The following is a 16,371-nucleotide window of genomic DNA, read 5'->3' on the forward strand; positions in this document are numbered from 1 at the left end:
AAGATGAACAAAAAGAGAGAGTGAACAAAGGAATAGAAGGATGTGGATGTCATGAAGAGAAAGGCTGAATGGCATATGTTTTAGTAAAAACCAATAGCATGAGAACCATACCAGAAGAGTAGACTGTGCATGAACAATAATTAGAGCTTCTCTTTGTTCAGTGTGGAAGAGACAATTTAGGACAGGCTGATAAAGGTAAAGGTTGAATTAGAGTTTGAGACAGAAGAGGATGTTCTGGCTCATCAAGTCTAATCCCCTACTAAGAGATGCAACAACATCACCTAATCCTGTTCCATGGGTATGCCAAATGCAATCTTTAAACCAAAGCTCAATTTTGAAATGGAGTTGGAAAAATTAAGTGGAGAAGTAGAGGAAGTATGCAGAGTCTGTAGACTTTCGTGAGAAGGTCTCAGCAACCTGTCAGCAGAAGAGAAAGTAAATGCGTGCAAATTAAGACTTCTTTAGTGGACAGATGATGGAAGCTAAAAATTGAAAGAATCATGCTAAAAGTTGTTGTTGAAACTGGTGGTGGGGGCTGGTGGAAGAGAGATAAAACACCACATACTTTTATTAGGCAGACCAGTGTGCTTCTACATGCATTGCTACCTGTTCTTGTGAATAGTTTAGTATTCCCATATCATTATCCATAGCTGTCTATTTAATTAATTTAATTATTATATTTTACAAAGTAAGTATGGTAGTAAACCTCATGTTTTGGGGAAGGGCAAGTGAATCTTGGTGGCATAGCTTTTTTTCAGTGAAAACCATGGTGAGCTAAACTAGGAGTGAGATTGGGATTTCTCAACTTTCGTGATTTCTTTGGTTATTCCTGTGTGGACTAAAGTGACAGAAGATCAATCATCTCTGTTATTTTGAAATTGTGCAATGCAATTCTGAAAGAGGATAGTAGATGAATTCTTGATAATCAGATTATACATCATAGTTGTTAAATCCATCTTGAGCACAGATTATTACAGAATATTGATCTATTTCCATATAGTATCTGAATTGTGGATTCTAGAAGTGCATTTTTCAACTTCTAGTGTCAAGAAGATATTGTTGAAAATCATCCTGAAAAATATGAATGAACTTCAGAGGAATGTTGTTTGCTAGTCACTTGGAGGAAACCTCTGGAGGATTATGTGGATTTGGTCGATTCATGTAATTCTTTAAAATGAGTACATTATTTATGGTTTCCAGAACATAACTAATAAAAAAATGTGACCTCTGAATTGTAATCCATGCACAATGGTTGCATTGAAGTCTGTTCACAAACAAATCCATTGATATGATCTGTTTCCTCTTCAGCCTCCAGTTGTTTGAAATATATTTACAACTGTTGGTTATTAATCTTGGCATAAACAGGACCATTAGTGCTGCAAAATTCCAAAAACAGGCAACAAAACAAGCATTGTTTGGTAGAAATCTGAATATTTTTGCTATATGACGCCATCTCAGTAAATAGTTTTGCTAAATCTCTCTACTGTAGGAGTAAGGAAACAGGGGGATTTTATAATGAGTAAGTTGAAAGCTGGTTGGTAAATGTAGTAAAATTATTTTTCTGCCATGTAGCTTTACTTCTCATACACCATTACTAAATACTTACATCGTAAAAAACACAACAGCATGAGGCATCAGACTATAATCAGAGCAGAGAACGGTGTAAAATGTACATTCCTGCTTTGCATAATAACTTATTCAGTATAATTTTACTGTATGGAACTTGTTTTTTTAAGATCAGTATGAACTTTACATCTGAAAACAATATGTTGTAATCCTGACCCTGAAAAGCAAGTAATGTCAAAATGGTTTTATTCATTTAACAACACAAAAGAAAGAACTAAGTGTATTGCTCGCATTTAATGCGCATCCTGAGGTGAAAGAAAATCCACATTAGCTTTTGTACTTACAGGTTTTCTCTTGGGCAGGTTGTGAGTTCCCTTTATTTTGCTCATGGACACAGTTTAGGTGATGACCATGTCATCTTCTTGATGCTGAGTAGCCATGGAAGAATTACAAATTGGAGTCTACCTGGTAGAATGAATTCCTATCAACTTTAAGGCCAAATTCTGCAATAATTTCACAGGATTGAACTCCAAATTATCTGTGAATTATCAGTTTGACATGCAAATAAATAGCTTCAGTGTAGGCAAAATGTGGCTTATTTATTTAATTTGGAGAGAGGTTGTGCGTGTACTAGACATTCAAAAACTATAATATACTCTTTTAACCTTTTTCAGATGCATGGCTTGCAGTCAGCACTGTAGACAGTGAACACCTGTACAGAGAATATTGCAGCATGATATACTTTTTAGAAGCTAATGAGCAACAAAAATATGACATTAATTTAGTCCACAGAAGCTACCATTGTCAAGGATATAGACCTAAAAGTTGTTGCTGTTCTGAGAAATATGTTCTAGTGATTGTAGACGGTGCTGCCAAATAGATGTCTTACAGGCAAGCTAAACATGAGAGATTTGGGACTAGAAATCTACTCCTAGAATTGCCAAAGGGATTTTGTCTCTGTGTACTTTTCCATGTCTATGAATGGATAAAATGGCATTTGCATCCTAAAGTAGTAGTATCTTTTTGAATGAAAGCTCTGTGAAATGCTCAAACCTGCTAAAAGTAGTGAGTAAAAGGTCCTTTATAGTTCCAAACCAAAGATACTCCCAAGTCTTAAGCAGGCACTGATGCTATCTCTGTATCTCTGATGCTTCAGTTACTTCCTGAAACTGAATAAGACCTGAGATGGTTAAGAAGGTGAGGAACAGTGGAAACAGATCATATTTTGTGTGGATAGAATGTTTGGAGATGCTACAATTCACAGTCCTCCTAACTGTGTCCAAATGTTCGTTTTCCAAGTGTTAAGACTTGTTTAAAAATAGAATATTTTTAATGAAAGAAACAAAAACCACTTCTACGTGCAGCAGTGTCTTACTGCAAAATGTCAGCCTCAGAGACACTAAAGCTTTTCAGAGAAATCGCTGAAAATGTGTTAGTAGCGGAAGTTGTCCCAAAAGCTTAGTCTTGCAACTAGCTGATGAATTTTTTAAAGAAATTTACAAAAATGTAATGGGAAGAACAGCAGCCTCATTGGTTAAATTGTGGCTGGTGTTATTAGAGTAACAGCATGATTTAGGCAACTTTGAGAATAAACTCTCCTGCCAGATTCATCTGTACATCAGGTACAGATAGTGGTTTGGTGTGAAAACTAAGACACTGGAAATGGGTCTCTCTTCTGATTGCATGTGCACAGGCTAGAACGATGACAGGCTCTGGTTCATTCCTCAGCGACTGCAGTGCCCTCCTGCCAGTCACACTTGCCAGCTCAGCTGCTTCTGAGCGCTTCCTAACCCGTCTCAGCCAGAGACTTCCTATTTGAATGGCTTCAGCTTGCTGGATTCATTTTTTCTGACCCAGATGCACGCATGCATCTCAGCCTGCCAGTAGCCCCTGCCAGAGGGAGAGTTACAAGCAGCTGGGGACAGCTTGTGGGCAGTAACTTCTTTAGTCAGCACAGCTCCTGCTGGAAAAAGAAGTCTGCCCATAGTCAAGGGATCCTCATCACCAAGGGTGCAGCACGGCAAGCCTCAGATCCCCCTCTTCTTTATCTGAGAGATGCGCCTCAGAGGTGTCAGAAGGAGCATGAATATTTCAACCCTAATTATTTTTGAGAACCAACTTACTTTTCATAGTGTTCTAAGGCAAACTGGAGAAGGCTATACTGTATGTAATAAAATGTGACCTTAAAATTCAGTGTCGTGGAACTTCTCAGGTCTGGAGGCAGATGCTCTCCTTTCTAGGCATCTACAGCTTCCATTTAACATGATGGCAGAGTTGTGAGATACGAGAGCTTAAATTCATCACTCACTCAAGGCTGTCTTGAGTGTAAGGAGGAAGAAAGTGTTTCTGATTTAAGTTATTTTAATTAAAACGTACAGTATTTTCCTGTTGGACACTGCTTAAGGGCTTGGAGTGTTACTAAATAATGTAAGTAGGCGTTAATTTGTGGGCATAGTTCAGGAAAGGTCATAATAAGCCTATCATACAGTCAGTTTATCAAGTTTATCTGTAATGTAGAACTTACTCATAGAGGGATGATCTCTGTAACTGTATGCATCAGATAACACACCTACACACCACTTAAATATGTTAGCACCATCTGAATTCTTAGTGATTTTTTTTAAGTATGAGTAAGTGTTACAGTGACTCACATATAAAAGATTTGGGGGAACCAAACAGCTCAGCCCGGGGGAGAACTGAGTAGGAAGCGGCCTGATTGCCATGGGGACAGAACGAGAACAGACGTGGCAGTGAAGGCAGAGTGGTACTGAGCTGTGCTACAGCTCTCCAGCAATATCAAAATATTGTTTTAAGGCATTTATGGGGCATATTAAGGCAAGTAATTACGTGCCTTGTCAAGATACTTTTCATTTTTATCTATTGTTCCCTGCTTAGATATTACCTTCCTTTATACTGATTTGTGTTTTTTAGCTGTGGAATTCTTTTTTCTAACCAAAAAAATTTTACAGTTTTCCTGTGTTGTGGGTTGGTACTCTGGTCTTCTGGACTTCAGATCTAATGCAAACTCCACAAGAGGTATTTTCTAATCTTTCGGGAAAAAATTGTCTCCCCAAGGGTCACATTTTTTCTAACAAGCTGTAATATTTTCTTTTGAAAAATGTTTTCTGATTTGAAATAAATGTTTTAGATTACAGTATGTTACAGAGGGTACAGCTACTATGTATAAATGGAGTTTTAGATCTGAAGTTCATTTTTCTTAAGTTTTTTTAATTTTTTTTTTTGTGAACTTAAATCTTTGGTATTTTTAAGCAATCCAGGTTTCTGGAACATCATAACATTTGAGACCGTGGATGTTTTTAAAATTGGTCAGTTTTAGAACAGATTTAAAGCATCAAGGGATTTAATTAAAAGCATCCAAGAGGTCATATTTTTGTCTTTTCAAAGAGTTAGATTCTAAAGTTCCCCATGATACAATATCTGTTGTAAAGAAGTTGTTTGTTACAAAGCCTAAAAAATTGAAGTTTAGTCTTAGTAAAATATTTTGTTTCATATTCCGCCAAAAATACAGCAAGCTACTACTAAATTATGAGATTTGCAGCAATACTATATGTCATCATTAGGAGAGACTATAGTCTGTACTTTCAGTCTGCTTCACAGATTTTTACAGTGACAGGGAGATAGACCCTTACGTGTAAGAAAGGTCCAGAACATAATGGTTGCTAATCCTGTTATACAAATGAGATCTGACAAGTTTGAAAGTACCGTGACATCTTTATGCATTGGAAAAATATCACCTTGATTACTTAATTTGGACGCTAATAATACCATTTAGTGTGTGGTTTTTTATATTAAGATCTGAAATGGGGCAAAATTAATTAAAAGAAGCCAGAGGGTTCTAATTTTCCCAAGGAAATCTATGACTCTCTTTTACTGGCATCTCTTAAATGCTGTTTCTTAAAACAGATCATAGCATGTGCAATATTCATGCAGTGCCACACCCCAAGGGTGCTGTAAGGCATAAACCAAAAAGGTTACTTTAAAGGAATATAGCAATAACAAGAAGTACTGTATTATTGCAGTGCTTATCTGTGTGACAAATACAAAATTCTTTTCCCTCCTCATTGGATAAGACGGAAGTTAGAATATTTAAATAGAGAAGGGATAGTATAAAATAACTTTGCAAGAGAACTCACAAAGGATATGTGCGTTGTCAAAAGCTTCCAAGTTGTCACTAGCCAAGGGACTAAACATAGTGGTATGAAAGAGAGCGCTACTGAGTTGTAAGAGTCAATGATAGACTAGACTCCAGGTTGCTGGAAGGGACTAAGCATTCAAGGTTTTTATCAGTCTCATCTTTTGTGAATTTGCTTACACCTATCTATCTGTTTTCTCAGCCTGTGGCTATTTAACAGATTTGAAGATTCTTCTCCTACCTTCCTTTTATCACCAAATCCTAGGAACTGCTGATAGTCAGGGTCAGAAGGTTAGTACTTTGTTCTTAGTCTAGAGAAAGCTGTTTTCTCTTGTGCTTGCAGAACCCCCAAGGGACGGGGGTTTTAGTATGGAGCTACAAATTCACTATATGATTTTTCACAATGTTCATTTACTTTTGTTCATTACTTTACAACACAGTTAAAAAAATGGGGTGAATGGTACATATGGATCTAGTAGAGTCCCAACTGGTATGCTGAGACCCCCTGTTGATGCTGGGAAACATGACTTCCAGTTCCGCTGCTGTAATCTTCATGCATTTAATGCTAAACAATAATTGGTTAAAAGACAGATACTCCAGTTAATGTGGACTTGAACCCAAACTGACCTTTTCCTAGCTGAGTCCAGTATAGCTGGCCATAGCATGCTTGATGTCCTTTATGATTTTTGCATTACCCTAGCATAGTAACAGGAGGAAGATTTTCCCTACGCTCTTTAGCTTATGGTGGTCTTCTGAGAGCTGAGGAAGAAAAGAAGGCCAAGTCTTCTATTCCAAGAATGTGGGCTTGTATTACATTATTATCACAAAAGGTGGGCACCCTTAGTTATGCCTTCTGGCAGTCCAAAATGAGTACCTGAGTAGGATTATGGCAGTTCTGGATAGTACGCTTCCTAAATTGTTCTTTTGCCTGTAAGTTTTAAATTTTATTTGCCTCCCATCTCTGGAGACAAAATATGTGGTCTGAACCTCACCTCACAAGACTCAACAGCCCTATGAAATTGTTAGTACCTTTTCTCATCCTGGAACATATGCAGATTTTATTTCTATGTTTTAAATGTTATTTTACAGAATAAAAAGAAGTTATAGTACAAGGAAACCTCAGACTACACGCTGTGGAAACTAACCTCAGTTTTGCGGATATATTGTTTCTGATTTATATATGATTAAAAACATTTGGTATCATAAGTTCTTGATTTCAGTTCTTGCTGATCTTTTTAAGTGTAGAGGTGCTTTGTGCTGTTTGTGCCATTGTATGTGGTGCTGCAGTCTTACTGCCTCATTCTTAAACAAAATAACCCATTGAACCAATACCAAGCAAATATTTAAAACTTAATTGCTAAACCAGAAAGGAAAATGTGAAATAATTTATTGTCTGTAATCCTTATTAGCCAAGTTAACTGGTCTAAATTCTGCTGCAGTTTACAACAGTTTGGCCCTTTTCCTGTAGAGTTACTTCATGTTTATGCCAATAAAACAGAAATCATATCTCTGTTTAGAGATTTTAAGGAAAGTTTTACCCATAATAAAACTACAGGAGTAGATCATGTATGCAGTCATGTTTTTAGAAAATTTCTTTATTTGAAAATATTTGAAATATTTTTATTCTGTATATTTACAGAACTTATTAATAGGTGGAAGTATAGTGTTGAACACATGCTTCCAGCAAAATAAAAGACTGTGAAGAATTTACAGCTTTTAGTATTTGCCCCTAGGAAATATGTTCTTAGTTGCAGGTATAATCTGTATTAACCTGTGTTAACTGCATTAACATTACATGTGTGTTCACCTTTGTTGATGTCTGAGAGTACACACAGGAGAGATCAGTTCCAAATGCCTTGACCAGGAAGGGAGAAGCTTCAATGGCAGTTTATGCTTCATTAGATGCCGGAGAATCTCCATGGAAGCAACTCCTATAGGAAATGAACTTTCTAGTATCTATTTCAAGATACTTTACCTTCTTTGGATTAAATACAGAGAAGGCATGCAGGAGTCCTGGTACACAAGAAATTACCAAATGTGTGAACAGATGATTTTAAACAATCTAATTTATTAAGTTTAATAACTTACTGTTGCCCTGCGAGTTGTTTAAGCTGAATGATCTGCCTTGCTTTTACAGCAGGGAAGAAACATACACGTGTTACCACAGGTCAGCTGATAAGGAGTACCTTGCTGTCAGTAAGTTCGTTGTTTGTCTTTCTCTGTCCAAAGCCAACTTCCTCATTGCAGAACTCTGGCCTTCCCTGGAACTGGATAGACTAGCCTGAATCTGAAGCACTTCCAAACCTGTGTGATGGAGCTTTTAGTTAAGGAATAACAACAAGGAAGAAAAAGAATAAAAAAATAAGTGAAATCTTCAAATTAGTTATATTGTAGATCTAACCATAGAGAAGTAAAGTATGTCTTACACTGTAGTAACCAGAGCTCTGGTAGATATAACTACACCAGTTTAAAATTTACTATCGCAGGTTATCCTGGCAATAGGAGTAAGGCAGATCTCAGTGCAGCATAGTCAGTGGTGTGGTTACCAAGCAGCTCAGGAAGGCAGCTTTAAAGCTAACAGAGATACACGAAATTGTCAGTGCTTCAGTGCAAATGTATCTTCGCTGTTCCTGCGGGGTAGGGGTAGGTCATGTTCTGACAGTGGGTGTATGCCAGTCTACTGTATTTGATTTCCAGTTGTTTCAGCATTGTTGGCTTGTTTGCAAGGTATCCAAAGCACCTCCTACAAGTGTATCAGTGACCTGGCACTTGATTATTTTGAATGTGGGTGTGCCCTGGAGGTTGCAGTCTGCCCTTTGGTATACATTTGATTCTGGGGAAGGGAAGGCACGCTTTCCCGTCTTTACTGGGAAGCAATCCATGTCATTTCCACTCATTTGCACAAGCCTCCAGCTTAACAGTACTTACTAGTTGTCCTCCGAATGTTGCTACTTAAGCCTGGATAGTCCTTCTAGTTGCCTGTTATGAAAACCATGACAGTCCGTGTTCTGACCTCCACTCTTGAGGTCCTTTGTTCTTAGCTGTTGTTCTTTAGAGAAAGAACCCAAAATGGTCAATCAGTTCAAGTGTATGTTGCTTGTAAGTACAGCATCTTACGTATTACCACTCCACTGATGTTCTTCTTACTTCTGCTGATATACGGAGGATAATTTCATAGCCTATACTTTATATATCAGTTTGACTTTACCTAGTAGTCAGAATAGGTTAACAGATGATGTAGATGCCATACTGACACTTCCCTGACCAACATATTCATATATTGAAGTACTTCTCAGGAGGCAGGCTGCAAAGCAATTAAGTTTCATACTAGGGTGTCAGCATCCAAACTGGAACATCAAAATTTTCATTTTAATTATTATTTTCATGACTGAGATGCTAGGGCATGGTCACGTAGCAACAGGTATCATAATTATTCAACAGTATATAATTTCAAAGGAGAAGTCTTTATAATTGCAGATACATCTATCTAAATAAACTCTGCCAACACCTGCAATTAATTTCTGCAATGCTATTTTTTAGGTGCAGAAAGCTTGGTTATATTACGAATCAGTTTGCTGCAGCTAAGTCATATAGAAGTAATAATTTTCTATTTCAAGGTTGTGTGAGAGACATTGTTTCTTTGGTTTCATTTTTGAAAGGTATTAACTGGAACGTAATTTTGTGTCACATCTGCTCTGTTTTCTTCTGAGCATTATGTTTTTTCCTAACTGAAAAACATATCTGTAATATGTGTTAATTATTTGTATGCCAGACTATACAGTTTGCTTGGGTTTTCTGTCATTTTCAATTTCTGTTGCAGCAACGTATTGTAGCCATGTCTCTGAAAACATACATCTATTTCATAAGTCAGTTGTGTCCATGTGATGTTTCAAAGTCTCAGCTTTTCTTTACTGTATGAACTACCAAGAATTTTGTTCAAATCGTTGTCATTCATTAACTTGGTAAATGTCTTCTGCCCTCTGGCTTTAATGCCATCCACATTGTTCCCTCGGTACCATTCAAAATGTAGCTGTTCAGATCACCTTCAAAGTTACTCTTAGTATAGCCTACCCAGTTGCTATCCTTCCTCCAGTATCAAATGCAAGTTATTGTTTTATTGAGGTTCGTTAAGACTCCATTCTTGATGATCATGAACGCCACACACATGAAATCCAATTGTTTTCATAATTCAGTGGGTAGAGCCTACAGGTAAATTTATATTTCTGCTCCAAGAAGTTTAGAGTGTAGAGCCCTATTAATCATCCAGTGTAATGTTTTTGTAAAAAATCTGCAAAGACTGGTTGCTAATATTTTTTTCATTACATAAGTTGGAAGAAATATTAGATTGGTTGTATCTTTTGAAATCTCTCCTCAAATATATTTCACCTTTGAGTGAAATTCACCTAAAATGAAACCTTTGAGTAAACATGAAAGCAAATTATCCTGGAGTGGTACCAAGGAGAATTGTGTTAAACGTTTGTGTGAGACAGAGCCTGAGTAGATAGTTCAGGATGTTACTAATGGAAAATAGTCAAGATCATTGCTTCTTATGTGCGTGTAGTAAATGTGATTGAAAATAATTTCTTTCTGACTGCTCAGTGAGGTTTTTAGGAAGAAAATATTGATCTCATCTCTTAAGCTGGGATTCGTCTCACCTAACTTCAGATTTCTCACAATTACATGTCTAGGTGTAAGTTATTTGCTGTAGATTTCCCATATGGTGAAAGAGATTATTTACATGATCTATCTTGTTTTTTCCATTGATTATGAAGGAAGCCCAGGATGCATAGATTTTGATGTCTTAAGTTTCAGATACCTAAATTAGGAACAGAGTAATCCTGTCTTTAATGAAGATATTTCAAGGTCATGGGTCACCCTATGAGAACAGAAGCAGCATAGATCACGTGCAGTTAATAAGAGTCTTAACGGAAAATAAAAAGGTGAGGCCAAAGTGAATGTGGAGACTGAATGTGGAGACTTTCTACTCTGCTTTAGTGGACATGTCACACCAAACCTATTGGTGAAGTGGTGCTTGACTCTTGCTTTTCAAACTCTGCCAATTGTGGGTATAAGTCAGAAACCTTACAGGCAGTAATTCTGTCCTAACCATTTCACTTACTTAGCCATTAGGGAAGGATAACAGAAGCCTTAGAGATGCTCTGTGTTCAGTGGCTTGAGGTTCCAAGGGACAAGTGAAAGTGATGGTCTGTCAGTCACTTCTTTTTGGTCAAAACCTTCCTGGAAAACCCAGTTGTAGGAGATAGGATGATGGTACAAAGTGAGAGAGCTGTCCTCATGGGAATCCTTAGGTTGGCAGATCTGCTGTATCACCCAAGTGGGAGAAGGCAAAGTAGAACAGGCCTGATGGTCACATCCTTCTTTGTTAAGAGTTTCCCTGATGAATTTTGGGAGAAAAAGGTAATCACATTTTTTCGAAGAAATTCCATATGAACTCTGCAGACTATAGTAAACTAGATGTGTGATAATGACTTGGTGTCCATATTTCATAATTTAGTCATGCATTTAAACTGTTATGTTAGAGCTACTTTTTTGCCATGATTAAAGAATCTTTGTTTCACTGAGCCCAGTATTAATGTACTCCAGATTCTATGTCTTTAGAAGAGTAACAGATGTTCACAGTTTGGTGCAATTTTCAGATGAGCAATGCTGTTTATAATAAATTTTCCTGAGACCACCCAACTCATTTCACTTGTAACTTGAACTATGTCCAAGTGTTGATCTCAGGAGATGTAAAAGAGATGTGCCCCACCCAGTTCAAAAAACATGACTTAGTATAGATGGAATTTAAATATCTATACTTCCAGTCAGCATAGGAAGTCAAAGTTTTATCTTGCATGCCGTGAAAAATGGAGGTGGAAATAGCAACATTCTCACTTGCATTCATCAAGTATTCATAGGATCTGAAGATGTATATTGACAAGGTCTGAATGAAATAAAATTATAAAACAAAGATGAACAGGTGAAAAAGCACAACACAGCAAGTAAAAACAAAGAAACTGAGATTTATCCTGGAAAATGCAGATTTATTAAACACAGAAAAAAATCAGAAATGCAATATTAAATATAGCTTGGAGTGAGGTGTAGGGATGCGACACAATGCATCACATCTTCTTAGAAACAGCTGCAATAAATTTTGTGCTGCATTAACGAAAGCATAGTGTGATTTTGATATGTCTCTATCTGGGACATTATATTTAGTGTCAAGCATTTAACAGCAAAAATTGTGTTGATAGGGTTTAGGGATGTTAGAAAGCAAGTATTGAGGAACTTCGGGTGACGGAAAGCGAACCTTTAATTCATGTCTCTGCATTTATAAGAATTCCTAGAGACTCAATCATATCAGTTTTGTCAAGGTATGGAGCAACTCCCAAAGGAAAAAAGAAGCTCTGAATGACTTGAGACCATGAAAATTAAACAAACAGTTCTGAATTGACAGTAATTGGTACTGAATGAAACAGATTTTTTTTCTTTCCTGACATTTATTGTACTTTATACTTAACATTTAGTGCAGTGTTATTTTGAGATTATAAACTGACAACTCAGAAAAAAGCATTGAGAGGTTCCTATGGCAACCATAGTGTGCACATTATCTGTATGAACATTATGATTACGGTAATGTAACATCGTGGTATTGAGTCTTGCTGTTTGGCAGGTATGTGTTTTACAATATGAGTTAATTGATGAATGTAGAGATAGTTATAAATGGCATTAAAATCAATGATCTGGAATTTTTTTTGCAAGAGGATTGCTCCACTGTGTGATGCAAGTAATTTCTTTAAATTTCTTGAAAGCACCTTGGCTGGAGGGTTCTGAGCTGCATTTTTCTATATGGGTTTTAGGCACAGTGAATACTCAACCCTGTCCTCTGACAGCAATCGTTCTCCAGTCAGAACACGAGGATTTTCATAATTGTGTGCAGTTCTGTCACAACAGCCAATGTGTGAATATGCAGATGACGGGATGCTGTGATCCCCTGGCTCTCAATGGCTTTTGTGTTTGCTTAACTGCTTGCCAGCAATGGAGATGCTATTTCAGCATCTTCCTTTCAGCTGGAGCCAGAAATACCAAATGCAAAGGAAACAGTGCTGCTGTGAAGACTGCTGAGAAGGATTTTTCTTTAGTTAAAAATAAATAAATTCATTAATCATTGCACCTCACTGTTACCTTTTTTCCCCTCTCTTTTTCAACTAGCAACTAAAGGTAAACTGCCTTTTCAGTAATTCTTGTGTGTTGGTTGTTAATGAAATTCCAGACTTTCTCATTTGGAAATGAAAAAATATTTTGTCACTGCCTTGGTTACACATGCCATGGCAGATATTAGAAACTATCTGCTTTTTATAGTCTTATAATAGTCTTGACCTGAATATGTCCCTGGCTTTTGAAGAGTGACCTGTCTTGCTCTACAACAAAAGGCTTATGCTTCTAAGCCTGAACTTAAAATCTTCTCTATCTCCACTTTTTATTTAGTTTTAAAATAATCATCTGAGGAAATCAGTTGCTTGCTTGTTTTTTTTTTTTCTTTCTGTTTTTCTTTACAAAAGTAAGAGAAATGTTGAAACTTATATTAGAAAACGTATGCAATGTAACCTGCATTCCTGCTCTAGCTCTGTTTCCCAGGAAATGAATAAGAGCAGCATGAAAAGGATCTAAAGCTCCTAGATCCGGTGTGGAAAAAGTGAAGGCAGGTCTAAAAACTGTCTTTTAGGGCAATGACTGCTAAGGACCTCTTAAAAAGCTGTGGTGTGAGATTTTTTTGAGGAGTGGAGTCTGAGTGAAACGGGAGCCTTTGGGTGGCTCTGCAGTATGCAAACCTGGAGAAATTGTCATCTGGGCAATTCTGCAACCTTTACTTACAGTTACTCAGGAAGGCTGTATTAATTTTGACAATCCATTCCCATGGGGACTGCGAATAATTCCTGGGATTGTCAGATTGCTTGTGATCAAGTGGCTGCAAAGGTGCCTTGGAAGTCCCTGGACTTCTGCCACCTGGGCTGTGAGCGTGGGCAGATGCAGTTTCCATCTGCACAGGCGTGCAGCTGTAACCATGCCGCATGGTAGCCACATGTGTGCTACCTCTGCTGGTGCTGCTTTTTGATGGGAAGAAGATCTATAAACCCCTTAGTCCGATATATCCTCACCTACCTTATAAGTCCTTCTGTCCCATTATTTATTTGTGGAAACACATTTGACTTCAGAGCACTGGATTTATGAAATAAAAGCAAAGTATTCAAGTATTGTATTTTTGTCGGTTGTTTGTAATGATAAAGTTTCTTGATGTTACTAGTAAACTACAGTGTCACGTTGTGGTACTGCAGCTATTATTAAAGTTGGACTAATGCTGTCTTCCTATGGGTAGGGAGATCAGATTAGCACATGCACCAATTTGGCAAAAACCCCACATTAACTATCCTTAGTTTTGCTCTTCCTTTCTCTGGAAAGTTCATGTAGTCTGGCCATGACTGTATATTTTTTAATTTGCTACCTTCTTTAAGGCCTCTTTTGTCTTCCCTTAAAAGTAGGGCTTCCGTATATCTCCCTTATGTGATCTTAACTTTGCATGCTGCTGATAATGAATTTGAACTAGAGCTGGTTGAGAATTTTCAATCAGAATTAATTTCAACTAGAAATGTCTGTAAAACAAATTTATTAAAAAAAGTTTTACTGATTTTTTTGAAAAAATACCTTTTCTAATAGGAAAATCAAAGCATGCTACTCTGTTGCATTTAGTTTGACCTGATTGGCAGTATTTTATTTTACAAAATTGACCTCAAGGATTTTATCTTTGAGTTAGCTGAAAAAGCAAAACCAAAACTCTTGAAACTCTATGGCACACTGAAACTATTCTTTATAATAAGTGATAATTTTTGCAAAAATTTTTTCCCCTGAAAAAATACTGAGTGAATTTCTTCAAAAATAGCTGGTTCTCTGTGTGAGTGACAGATGTAAGCACATTTTGCCCGTGTTTCTAAAGACTGTTCCAAAAAAAGAATGTGCTTGCAGGTGTTTGGTCAAGTGTTGAGATGTTCCTGTCCTCCCGTTGTGAAAGGGACAAATACATTATTCAACACTTGTCATATTAAGAAATAGCAAGCAAGGGAACATTATCTATTTTAAAAAGAAGGATGCCATTTTTTCTAGTGCAGTAAAGCCTGGAGCTTGATGTTAGCTTAAATACAACCAGGAGATGTTAGAAGCCACAGGAACAAGTGAGAGTGTGGTTTTGTCATACACCAATACTAACAAGCATATTGGTAAGCAAGACTGTGAAAGATCAAAAAAAAGTTAACATGTTTATACTTTTATTTTATACAGTTATATCCAATGTCAAAGTTTTGTCTTTCTTCTTTCAGAATGATCAGTCTATGCAAGATATGCAGATAATGGGAGGAGATGATCTTTCAAAGCTGACTGGGAAGGTTTGTTAATTTTAAATTTAAGAAAGAAAATACATCCAAAAACATTTGAGAAAAGTTGTGTACTTTTGCACATGGACTGTCAGGTACTAATACTAGAATCAAAGAAATTTATTAATCTCTATTAAATTGCTGTAATGCCATTGCTTTCAGATTGCAGATGCCCAAAAAGGTCAGAATGTAGCCCCTCCATCCTAGTGCAGGGATTTCCCAAAAGTTATGCATGTACCATCAGTGAGATTGTAGGCAAAATTTGTGCTGGAATGCTTCCCCTGAGCTTGTTTATGTCTTAAAGCTTTGTTTTTTCTGCCTTCAATGGGTGCATGCAAGCAAACTCCATGTTGAGTATCCCTGTTGAATTCAGCATATGAGGAGTTTAATACAATTTTGCCCTCTGCACAAAGTTCAGTTGTGGAACCTTTCACTCAGATAATCAAATGGGATTTTTTTTAGTTCAACATCAGGCTGGCTGTATGACTGAATTTGCTTTGCACTATGCTTGAACATTTTGGTAATGAAAGAGAGTGGTTTGAGTCAGTGAAAAGGCTATTTTCATCCAGCCATGCTAATACAAAGCAGTACTTTGAAGAGGAAGGAAGGCTGATTTCATTAGGCAAATGGTCTATGTGGAAAATGGTCAGAAATTGATTCTTTACTTATGCATTAAGGCAACATAATACTTACCTTGTTATTTGTACTGTATGTGCAGTTACTCTTTTATTAGCTGGTACTAAATAATATCAGTTTCTTCAAAGCACTCAAGTGTAGCACTGGCAAACTCATTTGTTTTGTTGTACTATAGCACACAAGAAAAAGAAGATGAAAACTTAATTTTAAATATTTCATTAATATGAAATAGGTTTTGATGCAACTAGAACTTAAATGAAAAAAATGCTGTTATACGCAGAATATTTTAGTGATACATACGTCCTCAATTTGCACTTCTAAATACTCCTGCTGGGTGTTTGTTACCAAATTATCACTAAAGCATGAATCATGTTCTTGGGAAATATTAATTCATTTGCTACTTTCTAATATTCAAACACTGGAGCTACCTGTTTTTCTATGATGATTTTGCATGTGTTCCTCTACCTCACAGGCAGAACTGGCAGTGCACCTATTCATCTTACCTAACATTTCTCTTTCCCACGTAGTCCAAACACTTTCTAAGCTTCCAGGCCCAGCTCCCTTTCCCCATCTTCCAATCCCAAATGTTCT

At 36.9% G+C, this 16,371-nt stretch overlaps 1 protein-coding gene across 5 annotated transcripts in view; it reads left to right on the forward strand.

Moving 5' to 3' along the window:
• Window positions 1-16,371, forward strand: part of PRTFDC1 (phosphoribosyl transferase domain containing 1) — a 49,640-nt gene that overhangs the window by 12,669 nt on the left and 20,600 nt on the right. For 3 of the 5 annotated variants that reach the window (XR_012774146.1, XM_075492644.1, XM_075492645.1), the window contains exon 4: window positions 15,091-15,156. The exons of the other annotated variants lie outside the window; for them this stretch is intronic. Coding sequence is in view for 2 of the 3 variants with exons in the window: in XM_075492644.1 (XP_075348759.1) it covers window positions 15,091-15,156 (66 nt within the window). In the remaining variant the exon portion in view is untranslated. The remainder of the gene's footprint in view (window positions 1-15,090; window positions 15,157-16,371) is intronic. 5 annotated transcript variants of the gene reach the window in all.

The sequence above is a fragment of the Mycteria americana genome, chromosome 2, assembly GCF_035582795.1.
Source record: "Mycteria americana isolate JAX WOST 10 ecotype Jacksonville Zoo and Gardens chromosome 2, USCA_MyAme_1.0, whole genome shotgun sequence".
NCBI classification, from domain to species: Eukaryota; Metazoa; Chordata; class Aves; order Ciconiiformes; family Ciconiidae; genus Mycteria; species Mycteria americana.